The sequence below is a fragment of the Lepidochelys kempii genome, chromosome 15, assembly GCF_965140265.1.
Source record: "Lepidochelys kempii isolate rLepKem1 chromosome 15, rLepKem1.hap2, whole genome shotgun sequence".
NCBI lineage: Eukaryota > Metazoa > Chordata > Testudines > Cheloniidae > Lepidochelys > Lepidochelys kempii.
The window spans coordinates 24914476-24928243 of record NC_133270.1 but is presented as its reverse complement, the minus strand read 5'-3'; the positions used below and the strand labels follow the sequence as shown (position 1 = coordinate 24928243).

The 13768-nt window shown below is 35.5% G+C and overlaps 1 protein-coding gene across 1 annotated transcript in view; it reads left to right on the top strand.

Annotated features, from left to right (window-relative positions):
- Positions 1 to 12042, top strand: part of LOC140898888 (V-type proton ATPase 116 kDa subunit a 2-like) — a 51565-nt gene extending 39523 nt beyond the window's left edge. The window contains exons 30-38 of the mRNA XM_073313414.1: positions 989 to 1146; positions 3318 to 3408; positions 4372 to 4490; positions 5272 to 5482; positions 6180 to 6299; positions 7641 to 7760; positions 9224 to 9341; positions 10651 to 10822; positions 11940 to 12042. Of these exons, the coding sequence (XP_073169515.1) occupies positions 989 to 1146; positions 3318 to 3408; positions 4372 to 4490; positions 5272 to 5482; positions 6180 to 6299; positions 7641 to 7760; positions 9224 to 9341; positions 10651 to 10822; positions 11940 to 12042 (1212 nt within the window). The remainder of the gene's footprint in view (positions 1 to 988; positions 1147 to 3317; positions 3409 to 4371; positions 4491 to 5271; positions 5483 to 6179; positions 6300 to 7640; positions 7761 to 9223; positions 9342 to 10650; positions 10823 to 11939) is intronic.
- Positions 12043 to 13768: the final 1726 nt, after the last annotated feature.

Here is a 13768-nt window from a genome sequence, read left to right as displayed (position 1 = left end):
TCTAACTCATTCAGCCATAGCAGAATGTTGTGAAATATTAAATATCCTATTATGGGTCAAATTCTGCTCTGCTATACTTGTGCAAAAGTTCATTGGCTTTAGAGGAATTGCGGTCACTTTCAGTTGCATTGATTTTTTTTCAATGTGTGCTGGTGCACCTAGTCACAGTGGGCTGACTTGAGGACAGAATGAAAACTTTAAATGCTAATTTCTTCCATTGTTTTTGTAAATTTTCATTACACATAAATGAAACTTGCTGCAGGATAGTTTTAAAGAGACTGTCAACTTGAAATCTAATTAATTTAACAAAAATTGTCCTCAAAAATATGAAGCCAGTTTGCACGTATAGTGTTGACTCACTTTTTTTGTGTATGGAGAGTGCATGCCTTGTCAGAGACAGACTTAGTCCAGAGTAAGGCATGGACTTGATATGGCCTGCAAGATATTAGGGTGATATTAAATGAATGCCAACCACAAAAAATGAACACATTAGCATTTTGAAAAATGGTCATAGCAATAACCTAAGCTCTTAGTAGAGTATTTGGTGGTATAATGACTCCAGGATAGAGAGAAGGTCTAGGTTTGTATTCTGTGAGTCTGTGTAGAATCTGTATGTGTCAAATATACAGGTTTAGTTTAAAGCAAAAATGTGACTTTCAGACTGCATTTATTGTAAAAATCTTAGGTAATGATAGTGACAAAACTCTTGCAAATCTATCACTTGATATTAAAGGCATGAAAGGTGAGCTACAAATCGGGTATCTTTAAAGAGAGGCACTAATTTATGAAACGATGTCTTCAATCCAGATTGTCTGATTTTTTTTTTTTGTTGGTTTTGTCTTAGTTTTCTTTATACCCTGTAATAATTCTTCATATGGATTTTTAACTTATAGTAACTTTAATGTGTTCATGTGCTCCTTTTGGATATGTGCAGATAATGAAAGTTCACACATCTCTCGCTAACAATGCTGTACCTCAATATTTACAGATCATGAAAACATTCTTTGAAGGGAGATACATAATTTTGTTGATGGGTCTGTTTTCTGTGTACACTGGCCTGATCTATAATGACTGTTTTTCAAAGTCATTAAATATATTTGGTTCTGGATGGAAAATTTCTGCAATGTTTGAACAAAATATCTGGCGGTGAGTGACATGCTTTGTTTACTATACCCTTAAAACAAATATACAATGTTTAGAAAAGACTCTAATTCTCTTCTGTTTTGCCTTCTTAAATAGACTGGTTTAATTCCTTCATAAAATGTTATCATTAAGAGGTTCTAAATCCTTCCCAAAGGAGTAAAATGCCCTTACTTTGAACGATAGTACTTGAGAAATTATTTGGGGGCAGACGCACATTATTTTGTCTGTAAAGCACCATGCGCAATTATGGTGCCGTATAAACAATAATTCTAGTCATTTGGGATCATTTCAGTATTTTATACTGCATTCAAGTTTATTTTTCCCTCCTGGAAAATGTTTCTTGACCAATCCCGCCTCTTTCTTTGTTTGCAAAATTTGTGTAACTGCTGGGAGACTCGTCTCTTTCCCTTGAGAAGAAATACATCTGTGCTTATTGTCTTAAAAATACATGCATCTGTACCAATGACCGCAACCCAACATTTACGAGTAACCCGAGAGTAACAAAACAGCAGTAGGAACCAAAGAGTAATTTAGTGGGGATCTGATTACACTCCTTTTGGGTCAGCTGATCCACTAGGATTTTTAATGGTTCTGGCCCAGTTGTTTATTGAAAGAAATATGACTTGGTATACTTTTTATAAAAGTTTATTAAAAGCCATAAGCAAACAAAATTAAAACCAACAAAAATGTAACTAAGGCTACACTATTACACATTCTACTAACTAAGGGTTAAACAATACAGTGATCAAATTAAGATCAAAATAGGGTCAAAGAAAAAAATTGACAACAGTGGATTAAAACTACTCCATCAGTTAGTAAAATCGATTCTTATAGACCCTAAAATAAGAAATCTGTAGAAGAGATTGTTTTCTTATAAACCCCAGGTAGGATTTTGCCCATGGCAGTGCAGTCAGTTTAGCAGGTTGAATATTTTGATTATCAAAGCCAAATTACTGTTACTTTTAAGTCATGACCTTGAATAAATTGGAATTTCCACTTTAGATTTCAACAGTGGTTGCTCTGTTTCCTTTCTGAACACAGACGTTAACATCGCTCTTCTAATATGCAATAGTTAGCAACTTTTGATAAGCAAGAATTATGGATGACAGTTTGTAAATGCTGTTATCAAAATTAGGAACGCACGCAGGCTCTGGTTTTTTTTTTTTTTTTTTTACAAAGCAGAATTCCTAGGGTAACTTCAGTCTGGTGATTATTCTTCGGTGCCTCACCGTGTGGTTAATATTCATAAAATGCTAGTAAACAAATATTCATAAATACACTCAGCACACATTCACAAACTTAAAATAGAAAAAAACAAACCAGGGACGTCTCCTTGTTGTCAAAAACAAAAAAGGAAAAAGGGGAAAATGAAATGCTTAAGATAAAATGGAGTTTAAACTCTTCAGCTCTTGTAGTCTTCAAACTCATGTGGTCTTAGAACTGTCACTGCAGTCAAGATGCCAGGTAATGACGGAGTTGTGAAGCACCTTATGCTAGCAGGGTCTTTTAGTGCTAGGAGACTGGTTAGGCTAATATGGCCACAGTCATTGTAGTTTTCTCCTCTTCAGATGGCTATGGGATTGGAAATGAAATATGGAACCTTTCCTATCTAGATCACCAGTATGAGTCCACTCAGGTTGAGAGTGATCATAAGTTGTTGCAATGTAATATCTGTTTGGAGGGTTATGTGAAATAAATTGGTAGCTTTAGCAAAATTTCTTGGGCACATTTAGCCATATTAAACAAACACCACCACAACCAGCTGCTTTGTTGACAGTTTCAACAGAGGCCAAGAACTGAATGGTTATTGAACTACATATATCTCACCTATAGTGGTGTCCTTTCTGATCAGAGCTGACCTATATTGTATGAGGGAACTTATGCTGACACTGCACGTGTTTTGTGGATAAATAGAAAAGCGTTTTCGAGGGTTGCCATTCTTGCAATTATCATCAGTACTTAATTTACCTGGGAACAATTTGATATGTTGGCTGTTTATCTTACTATTATTGTGCTTAGAAATCCCTTTATGCTTCCCTCAACCCTTGGATCAGCCATTTATTTTCTCTCTTTCTGCTAAACAAGAAAGTAGGAAGGACATTCTGCAGAGCTGAAAGTAATACATGCTTACTATTTTTAAGCAACAGGATCTGATTGTGTTTCTTTTGCCACAGTCTTGACGATTTGAAGTCTAATCAATATTTGACATTGGATCCAAATGTTACTGGCGTGTTCAGTGGAATTTATCCCTTTGGCATAGATCCGGTTGGTGCTTTTTCTTTAAATTTACCCATTTGTGATGATCAATGCTTTACAGCTCATAAGTTAAAAGTTTGACACTGCTTATTATACAGGCAAAACATAAGGGTACATTTTATGAGTAAATGCAGATTTCCATTTCCCCTTTCTCCACTGAGGATGATATCCTCTTCTAGTGATTCAGAGAGAGATTTAACTAGTTTCTTCAAACTCATTTTTGCTTGGGATCTTAGCTGGACTTAGAAGCCAGGGGTATGTCTACACTGCAGTTAAATACCCTTGGATGGCCTGTGTCAACTGACTCAGGCTTGGGCTTGCGGGGCTGTTGAATTGAGATATAGACAAGCCCAAACATCTACACCATAATTAAATAATCCCTTAGCCTGAAAGAAAAGGAGTACTTATGGCACCTTATAGACTAACCAATTTATTTGAGCATAAGCTTTCGTGAGCTACAGCTCACTTCATCGGATGCGTACTGTGGAAAGTGTAGAAGACCTTTTTATACACACAAAGCATGAAAAAATACCTCCCCCCACCCCACTCTCCTGCTGGTAATAGCTTATCTAAAGTGATCAATCACTTTAGATAAGCTATTACCAGCAGGAGAGTGGGGTGGGGGGAGGTATTTTTTCATGCTTTGTGTGTATAAAAAGGTCTTCTACACTTTCCACAGTACGCATCCGATGAAGTGAGCTGTAGCTCACGAAAGCTTATGCTCAAATAAATTGGTTAGTCTCTAAGGTGCCACAAGTACTCCTTTTCTTTTTGCGAATACAGACTAACACGGCTGTTGTTCTGAACCCTTAGCCTGAGTCAGCTGACATGGGTCAGCTGCAGGTTTTTAATTACAGTGTAGACGTATCCCAGGTTTCCTGAGGAGAGATTGTGTTACACCCCAAACTAGTCATTTTAGGAAAGTCTATTTCATCTTATTCATTTCTCTCTTATTTTTTATTTTCCCTTCAGATTTGGAACCTGGCAAGCAACCGTCTCAGTTTTTTAAATTCTTTCAAAATGAAAATGTCTGTGATTTTTGGAGTGACTCACATGACTTTTGGAGTTATTCTGGGGGTCTTTAACCACTTGTAAGTATGGGAAGTTAAAGCTAAATGAATGTGGCAATAAACACATGCAAGCAAATAAATGTGACACTTTCTGATCAATGTTTATCTGAGATTGGAAGAAACTGGAATGTTTTTGAGGACTGAGCAAAGGCAATGTGAATTCACAATGAAAATTGCTTTACAAAAACAAGTCAGTTTTTCCTTGAGATCCTGATTTCCTTGGAAAAATATAGAAAGGCCAGAGTTATACAGAAAAATCTGCAGCCTTTGAGAAGTGAGATTTTTTTGTATTGTGCTTCTAGAGAAGGGTGGGTTTGGAGCTGCCACTTTTGGGCCCCTCCTAACCTCTTCTGTGTAACATTGTTAATGCCTTGGTTTTATCTGAAACATTAATGTTCTTTTTGTTACTTGGGCCCCAATCCTACAAATATGCATATGCTAAACTAAAGTCATGAGTAGTCTCATTGAAATCAATGGGATGATTCAGTTCTTTAAAATTAACTAGTTGCATAAGTGTGTGCAGGATTCAGGCCCGTTTGCAATAATTTTTGTTTTCTTTTATTTGAAAAGACTTTAGCTTCTTCTCTTAAGGCTCTGAGATCACTGACATCCATGGTAAAATTTCTGTTGAGTTCAAAGAATCAGGATGTGGCTCATAACTTCTATTTCTGAACACTCTCAACTTCCATTGATGCCACAGGGGTTGAGGGCTCTCAGCACCTTATAGAATTGGACAGTATATGTGATCTTTCTGTGTAAAGGTTGTTCGTCATTAATTCTTTTTCCTTTTTTATTTTTTTAGGTATTTCAGGAAGAAGCACAATATTTATTTGGTTTTCCTTCCTGAACTTTTATTCATGCTGTGCATCTTCGGGTATCTTGTATTTATGATAATCTTTAAGTGGCTAGCTTATTCTGCAGAAAACTCCAGATCTGCTCCCAGTATTCTGATTCAATTTATTAACATGTTTCTATTTCCCACTAGTGGAATGGACACCTTTTATACAGGACAGGTTAGTACTACTCTTATAAACTGAAAAGAGGTTGATAGAATTCAGAAGATCATGTTCTTTAATAGCGTGATTGAACAAAAAGTATTATCTGAATGTTAAATTAAGCTAATGTCTGACTCTAGTGTAGGGACAGTAAAGAGGTTGTATCAGGATTATTTTAAAAGATAAATGAATAAAAAGCACATCCATTATGGCTGACTGAGCATTTTGCTCTTCAACTTCATCTAAGCTTTTCATGTAGATTAAAAAAAAACCCGAACACACTTGCTATTTCTAGAACAAAATCCTGTACTCCTTACTCAGGCTAGTTTTGATTCTCTTTAATAAAAGGGATGCAGAACAGAGCACAGACTCTCTCTCTTCTTTTTTAGTTTTTAATGCTATTCTGTGTACCAAAAGAATCTTTTTAAGCTTGGAAATTGGCAAGCTTGCCTGTCTTTTGGGGCCAATCCAGAAGATGAACTCCCACAACTGCTATTTAAGGCCCTGAATCAGCAAAACACCTAAGTGCATGCTTAACTTTAAGCATGTCTTTAAGATCCACTGAAATCAGGTGTGACTTCTCAATGCTGAATCAGGGCCTTAAAGGAAATCAGTTGCTTCTTCCTCATTAATAAAAAATTGATTTAAGTACTTGAGGGGAGGTTGTCTGAACTCCTCTTTAAACACCTTTTCTTTTTTCCCCTCCCACAAACAGGTTATTTTACAGAGATTTTTATTTATTGTTGCTATGCTTTCTGTTCCTGTAATGCTTTTTGGAAAACCACTTTATTTGTATTGGTTGCACAATGGAGGCCGAGGCATTGGAATGTACAGAGTACGTATTGAAAGAACTATATATCTGTAGCATGCATTTTCTAAATTGACAAGCAGTGTATTAAAGGGTATTTTATTATAAATCCTTTTGGCTAAAATTAATTTTTTTAAAAAAGCTTTATTGACTATACTGGGGAAGCTTTAAAAAGGCATTATTGAGTAACTTTTTCATTTTACTCATTGCTTGTAGTAGCCTTTAGAAACCTGAACATGGAATTTCTTTTCCTTATGATTTTGGCCACCTTTCCCTTTCTAACAAATAGATTTCCTAAACGTTTAAAAAACAGCAAAGTTAATTTAATCGGACTACAACAATTTCAACTTGCATAACACTTTGTCATTCCAAACTATAGGCTCAATGCTACAAACACTTGCATGCATGATTTGAGAGTATTTGCAGAATTGGGCCTTTTCTGCGTTTGTGAGCTAGCTGCACTGCATCCAATGAAGTGAGCTGTAGCTCACGAAAGCTTACGCTCAGATAAATTGGTTAGTCTCTAAGGTGCCACAAGTACTCCTTTTCTTACTGCAGATATTAGTGCAGTTCTGGGAACTGCACTTAGCTAGTGCTGCAAAATCAGTACAGGAAACACTTTGTGGCTATATTTGTTGGCTGTTTCTGTAACACTTCCTTGGTCGTAGATGTGTGAATAAAACTTTTACTGATAGTTTACAATAAAGTTTTAAAACCACAGTGGGAAACTCACTAATTAGATATTTTCACAAGTTACATTTGTCAAAATTCTTTTAACTACATTAGATGTAAGATCCATTTAAATTTGTTAATATGGGTAAAGAAAATAATTCTCTTAGATTAAGAAACTATGTAGAAGCATTGAGCTCTTAAATGTCCTATAGCTTGATATGACCATGCAAATAAGAAAAATTGATGCCTATTTTTGCATAATAGGGCCTTTCCACTTCAGCTTTCTCAGTTTCTATGGCCCCGAGGGTGTTTCTACATTTCAGACAGACACCCGGCTCAGGATCGTGGATCTTGTGCTGCAGAGCTGTTTAATTGCACTGTAGACTTCTGAGCTTCGCCTGGGCTCTGGGACCGTCTCACCTCACAGAGTCCCACTTCACAGGGTCCCAGAGGCTGGGCTCCAGGCCAAGCTCAGAAGTCTATACTGTAATTAAACAGCTCCACAGCCCAAGCCCCACAAGCCTGAGTCAGCTGGCACGGGCTAGCTGTGCGGTTTTTAATTGCCGTGTAGACACGCCCTGAGAATTTTAATTTTTTTGCAATGTCTGCTTTAAATAAATACAAACAGAGCTGCAACTTTCACAGTGACATCAATAATTCTTGTTAGTGAACTGACACTGTTTTCATTTTGTGCAGAGTGGCTACAGACTCGTTCGAAAAGAAAGTGAAGAGGAACTTTCTCTATTGAGATCACATGATGTGGAGGAAGGAAACAGCCCTTCAGGCAGTGGGCACAGAGAAGAGGATGGAGAAGAGGTAACACTTTCAGCTACTGCCTGTAATAAGAATGGCCTAAAAGCAAGTTATCAGTGGGAAATTGTATGGGGTGATACTCGGAAAATTGCCATACACTAAACCAGGTTGAGTTCCTGGAACCTCTAAAAATGCCATCTAGGGGACTTTTATAAAGATGGCCTGATTGGTTGGCTGCATACAATTTACATTCTGTTATTTGTGATTGTTCTGCGCTGCATTTCTTATCACAAAAATGTATCAGTTCAGCTTACTAGAGTTCCTGGGTTTTGATATAATGGGAAATAGACAAAGTGCCTCATGCAGCTGAGACTACAGTCATTCCTTTTAAAGTACAATTAATCAAGCAGCATCAAAGCTCCCTTGCATAGTTTTATGGGTACTTGATTTTGGGTGCCTTTAGTCAAGACAAAGAGGAGAGTATACTCTAACTTTCTCCTTTTCTTTTCATGGGCTCTTCTCTAAAGGAAAGGCTCTTGATTTAAATTTTTTGAATAGTATGTTATGTAGTTTGACAGTGGGAAGGCAAGGTGCTCTTGTCATTAGTGGGAACTGGAAATCTGGAGTCTTGAGCTGTACTCCAAGTTCCTGACGCTGATGCAATATAATCTTGGGCAAATCACTTAAGACCTTATCTGAATGCCTTTGACTTTAGTAGGAGTTGATTAACACTCCTAAACTCTGTCCCTCAATTTACTCTTCTGCAAAATTAGTATAATACTTACCTCACTGGGAGATTTGAGACTTATCCTCTGTAGGGCTAATATGGATAGGAAATAGGAGAGCGCTACTGAAAGACATTTCACAAATTGTACCACAGTTTCATAAGAAATGGTATCAGGATTTACAGCAAAAATTACTGGTCTTGGGTGGGTTTGTTTTTGTTTGTTAGTAACTAGCCAACATAACTCAAGATTACTACATTAATAATTATCCTTTACCATTATGTAGCTCTCTTCATCTGAGGATCTCGGAGTGCTTTACAAAGGTTGATACTAATAATTATCCCCCTTTTAGAGATGGGAAAAGCTGAGGCAGAGAGAGTCTGTGATTTGTCCAAACTTAACACAGTAAATGAACAGCCCAGCTGGGATTAGAACTCAGGTCTCCAATAGACCACATTATAGTACAGCAGAACTGTATGTTCATATAAGATGCATTCAGCGTAATTGACATGCCTACTTGCATTTTCAGAATATTATTTGGTCATATAAGTAGAGAACCTGCTAGAAAACTACACCTTCCTTTATTTTTATTTTTATTTTATCATCCGTGCAATCAGCATGTAAGCTTTCAGAGTTAATACAATGGTTTAATTATATAAAAACTTATTTGACCTTTAAATAGATTTTTGTTTTAATGGTCTAAAACCTACAGTGGATTTGCAAATGCATGTTGTACGTTGTCGCACTCCACAGTATGGATTTAATGTATACAAGTGTATTTACATATATATGTGTTGTTAGTTTAACTTTGCAGATGTTTTTATGAATCAGACTATTCATACCATTGAATACTGTCTAGGATGCATCTCCAACACTGCTTCATACCTGAGACTCTGGGCACTAAGTCTTGCTCATGCACGTAAGTCTTTGTATTCCAATGTAACTTTAATATTGTATGGGGTTTTTGTTTGTTTGATCATTTAGAATATCCTAGCTATGAAATTATCTGGTTGGTCATTTAAAAAAATCCCTAGTGAACTGACCTGGACTAATAGAAAGCACATGATACTGAAAAGTGGAATTGTGACTTTGCGTGCTGCATGTGGCATATGGCTTCATTGTTCACTCCTGATTATCTGAAGGCTGTCAGCTAGTAACTCTTAAAATGGTTCTGTAGATGTATTATGTCATGTGATATTTAAAGTCTTTCCCTTAGTGGCCAGGAATCGGGAAAGCACTTAAGCATGTACTTAAGTCCATCTGTATTCAGGACAATATTTAAGGATGGGCTTAAAGTTAAGTATGTGCTTAAGAGCTGTCCTAAATAGGGATGCTTTCCTGAATCAGGACTAGTATATTTCCGAATTTGTGTCATTATAAATTAGAACCTGGGCATTTATGTTCCAAATACACTGCCCATTTCCCTTTAATTATTCATTGAGAGACCATGAGAGAGTATCACAAAAACCACTAACCTTTTCATATTTTATATTCTTGTTCTGATTTCAGGAATGTGTCTCACAGCCAAATTATATAGGTATTTTATGCTACACTGAATGAATACAGATGAAGTAGTGGTGCGTTGTATGCATGTGAGCTTATTAAAATCTTATTGAGTGTGATATTGTTTCTAAACATTTTTTTAAAATACCCTTGTCTGAAAAGGTGTGCTGGCTTTGCAGTGTGAAATTAAAGCGGCTAGAAAACTAACTATGTGATCACTGTGTATCTCGGTACTCAAATCTTAATGTAGTGAACACTGGTCTGTGTTAGGTTCACCTGCAATAGTAACTATTAAGTATTGGTTAGTGGATTTGTGGTTTTAATAAATTAGATGTCGTAAGCAGTAGATTTTATTCTGAGACTGTTTGTAATACATAATTTTATATTAGCTATTTCCTGAGAGAACAAAACAGCATATGCAGCTCTAGATAATCCTGCCCTGATTACATATGTTTATACAGTAAACAGACTATTCATTCAGTGTTCTGGTGAATGCAAATTACCTGTTACAAAAATATTAATTATTGTGCAGTGTTTCGTTTCTTGAGCACCTTGTGATATACACTAGATTCCCTCAAAGGGGAACATTTTTTGCTCCATTTTCTGATCCAGAAGATTCTAGCACAATAACATAATTGAAAATGGAGTGCAGACTGGTTAAAACAGACTCCCTGGGTATGTATATATGTTTCCAAAGGTAATTTTGGAAACCATTTGTTTTGTAGAGTTATCAGAAGTGCTGTGGGCAATGATAATGAGAGTGGGCCTTCGTGTGGATGCAGCATATGGAATCTTGCTGTTAGTTCCAGTTTTAGCCTTCTTTGCTGTGTTAACAGTATTCATTCTTTTGGTCATGGAAGGTCTTTCTGCTTTTCTACATGCTGTACGACTTCATTGGTGAGTGCTAACTTTTAATTTTTAAAAACTGCCCTTTTTTAATTTTATTTTTATTAAACTCTGCATTGGTTTGTTAAAGGGATATTGTTGGGTATGATAGGCCCAAAATTTAGAATGCGTATTTTGAAAATGAAAGTGTAGAGTTTAATAACTTAATAGTGATACAATCATTTAATTACATTAAATAAATTTAATTGAAATCAGCTTTCTGTGTAATTTAATTTTTCCCTTGCACTGTTTGTATTCATTGTAGGAGTAGGTTGGTTCATATGTGAAACTGATTTGTTACTTTCAAAGATGAATTCAGTGCAAAATATAACTAAGTAAATTGGATTTTTAAAACTTTTGGTTTTGATAACTATAGGGAATTAGTAACTCGGGTAGAAAAAATTAATTTTTAATCCAGTAGTATTACTTTAAACATCTTCAGTCCATCATTGTGGCCCCAGTTCAACAAAGCACTTAAACATGCAAGTCCATCCCTGTTCAGCAAAGTATGTACGCGAATGCCTAAGTGCTTTGCTGAATTAAGCCTATATTCCTTATATTTCTTAATCATATCTTAACCCTCAACATCATGATTCTTACAAATTTAACCTAATTCAGAGAGAATTTTTAATATTAAATGTATTGGCTGGTGTTCATAGTATGAAAGGGGTAGGAGACAGAAATATACTGTACATATTTGTATGCAGAAGCATACACATCATATTGTCCTGTCAGTGCTATACTGTAGGTTCCCACTATAATAAACATATTACCTTTAAAACAAACTACAACAGAAAATAGGAAGCGAGAAATGGACTGGCATAGTAGAATGTTTCTGTATTTGGGCCTCCTTATAAATGTCAGGCCAATCAATGATTCTGGCAGAAAAACGACAGGTTTCAGAGTAGCAGCCGTGTTGGTCTTTATTCGCAAAAAGAAAAGGAGTACTTGTTAGTCTCTAAGGTGCCACAAGTACTCCTTTTCTTTCCGGAAGAAAAGTTAAGTAACTAGCCCAAAGGCATCAGTGTTAGAGCCAGAATTAGATCTCATGAATTCCTGGCTCCTAGTCTTGTTCTCTGAGGAGTTGTGTATTAATATGTGGATTTTTTTTTTTTTCCCCTCATTACAGGGTGGAATTTCAGAGCAAGTTCTACACTGGTGGAGGTTACAAGTTTACTCCTTTTTCCTTTAAGCACATTTTTTTACATTTTAATAGAGATGATATTGCATAATTTTATTGGCATAAGCAGAGGTGTTCAGAGTTGTCTGCAAATCATGTAATTAGATCTCACTGATGTACAGTTCGTAGAAAAATGTTTTTCACTGATTGCCTTATAATGTAGCCAAATAATTCTGTAACATACCTCCTTCATACAAATACATTGCAGATCTGGAGCCTCTTGTAAAATATATAAGCATAAAATATACATTTTTTTTCATGATAAACTAATGTTGTAAATTAATTTTAAAATAATTCTAAAAATAATCTTATTGCTTGTTCTAAAAATAAGAAAGGTATTTTATTTCCAGAAGAGACTGTTTATGTTCTTTAATGATTACTTTTAAATGATCTTAAAGACCTTAATTTCCTTTTCGTCATATAAAATACACAGTAAGATTACTCTGTATTACTCATGTGATCACACCCTCATTAACTTAAATTACCATCTAATGGAATCTGGAAGCAGTTAAGATTAAATAGTGTATGTTTTCAGTAGTTATTCCTAGGAGAATACCAAAAATAGTATAAACTGGTAAATACTAATATAAAATACTTTTTTGGGGCTATTTTTAAAAGTACACAGATTTTTTTTCCTTTTTTTTTTAAACCTTATGTCTTGAATTCTGCCCAGAATTATTACTTTAATCTTTGCAAGTGCACATCCATTTGATAAAAGAAAAATTAAGGGCAGGTAGGGGAAACCCAACTATGGTTCTTTTTATCTCCCTTCATTGAGGAGTTTATAGTCTTATGCCCCAGTTTTGCTAAATGATCTGTGTATGTGGATTCCTATACCTCTGTGGAACTGCACTGGGTGCAGGGATTGCCCATCCAGACCATTTTGCAGGATCAGGGCCTTAATGATGTCTTTAACGGGTGACTCAAATTATATAGCAGAATATGTTCTATTAAATGCTCATTCTACAGACCTTTCACATATAAAGTTCCCATTAATAGGAATTATATTTTTATGACGAGTGCAGAATCAGGCCTTAAATTTATTCTGTATATATTTGGGTTTAAAGACATTTATGGATATAACTTGACTGGAGTGACTGGTTTATCTGATGTTATTGAACCAAAGTTGTTTATACTGAGTTAAGAAATTTTACTTAAAAGGGTGTATCTGAGGGGAAGAGACTGTGCTTTTGTATTTTTTTATATCAGAATGAAAATTGGGATATTTTACCGTAATAGTTTGACATTTGTGCCATAAGAACAGCATAAGTTAACTTTTACATTTTTCTTTCATACTGATTCCAAATAAAATCTAATTGCCATTTGCAGAATTAATATTCTGCAGTGTTTGGTTGTATTTAATCGTTTAAAATGAACTCCTGTAGCTCTTAAATTATACCACTAAAATGTTGTCCTATGTAATATTTCAATTTCTTATTTACAGTATTTTAAGAGGTTCCCACTATTGTAAAAAGTTGCATTGGTTATTGAATCTTGGGTCTTTTCATTTCTTACCTCTTAGACCAGATCTTGTGCAACCCCAAGCAGGCCATTTGGCCTCTTCTAAGAATAAAGCTTCACTTAGTGAGAGCCTGCATATGTATTATGTTCTATCTCTAAATTTTATTTTAATTGAGAATATTTTCATATTTTTGACTAAAGATCTACTTTTTTTGTTAAATTCAGAATTGTTGGAGTGGAGACATAAGATCACATAGGTAAATGCTACACAGGATTTTTGCTTTAACTTGAATTGTACGGTCTGGACTTTCATTGAG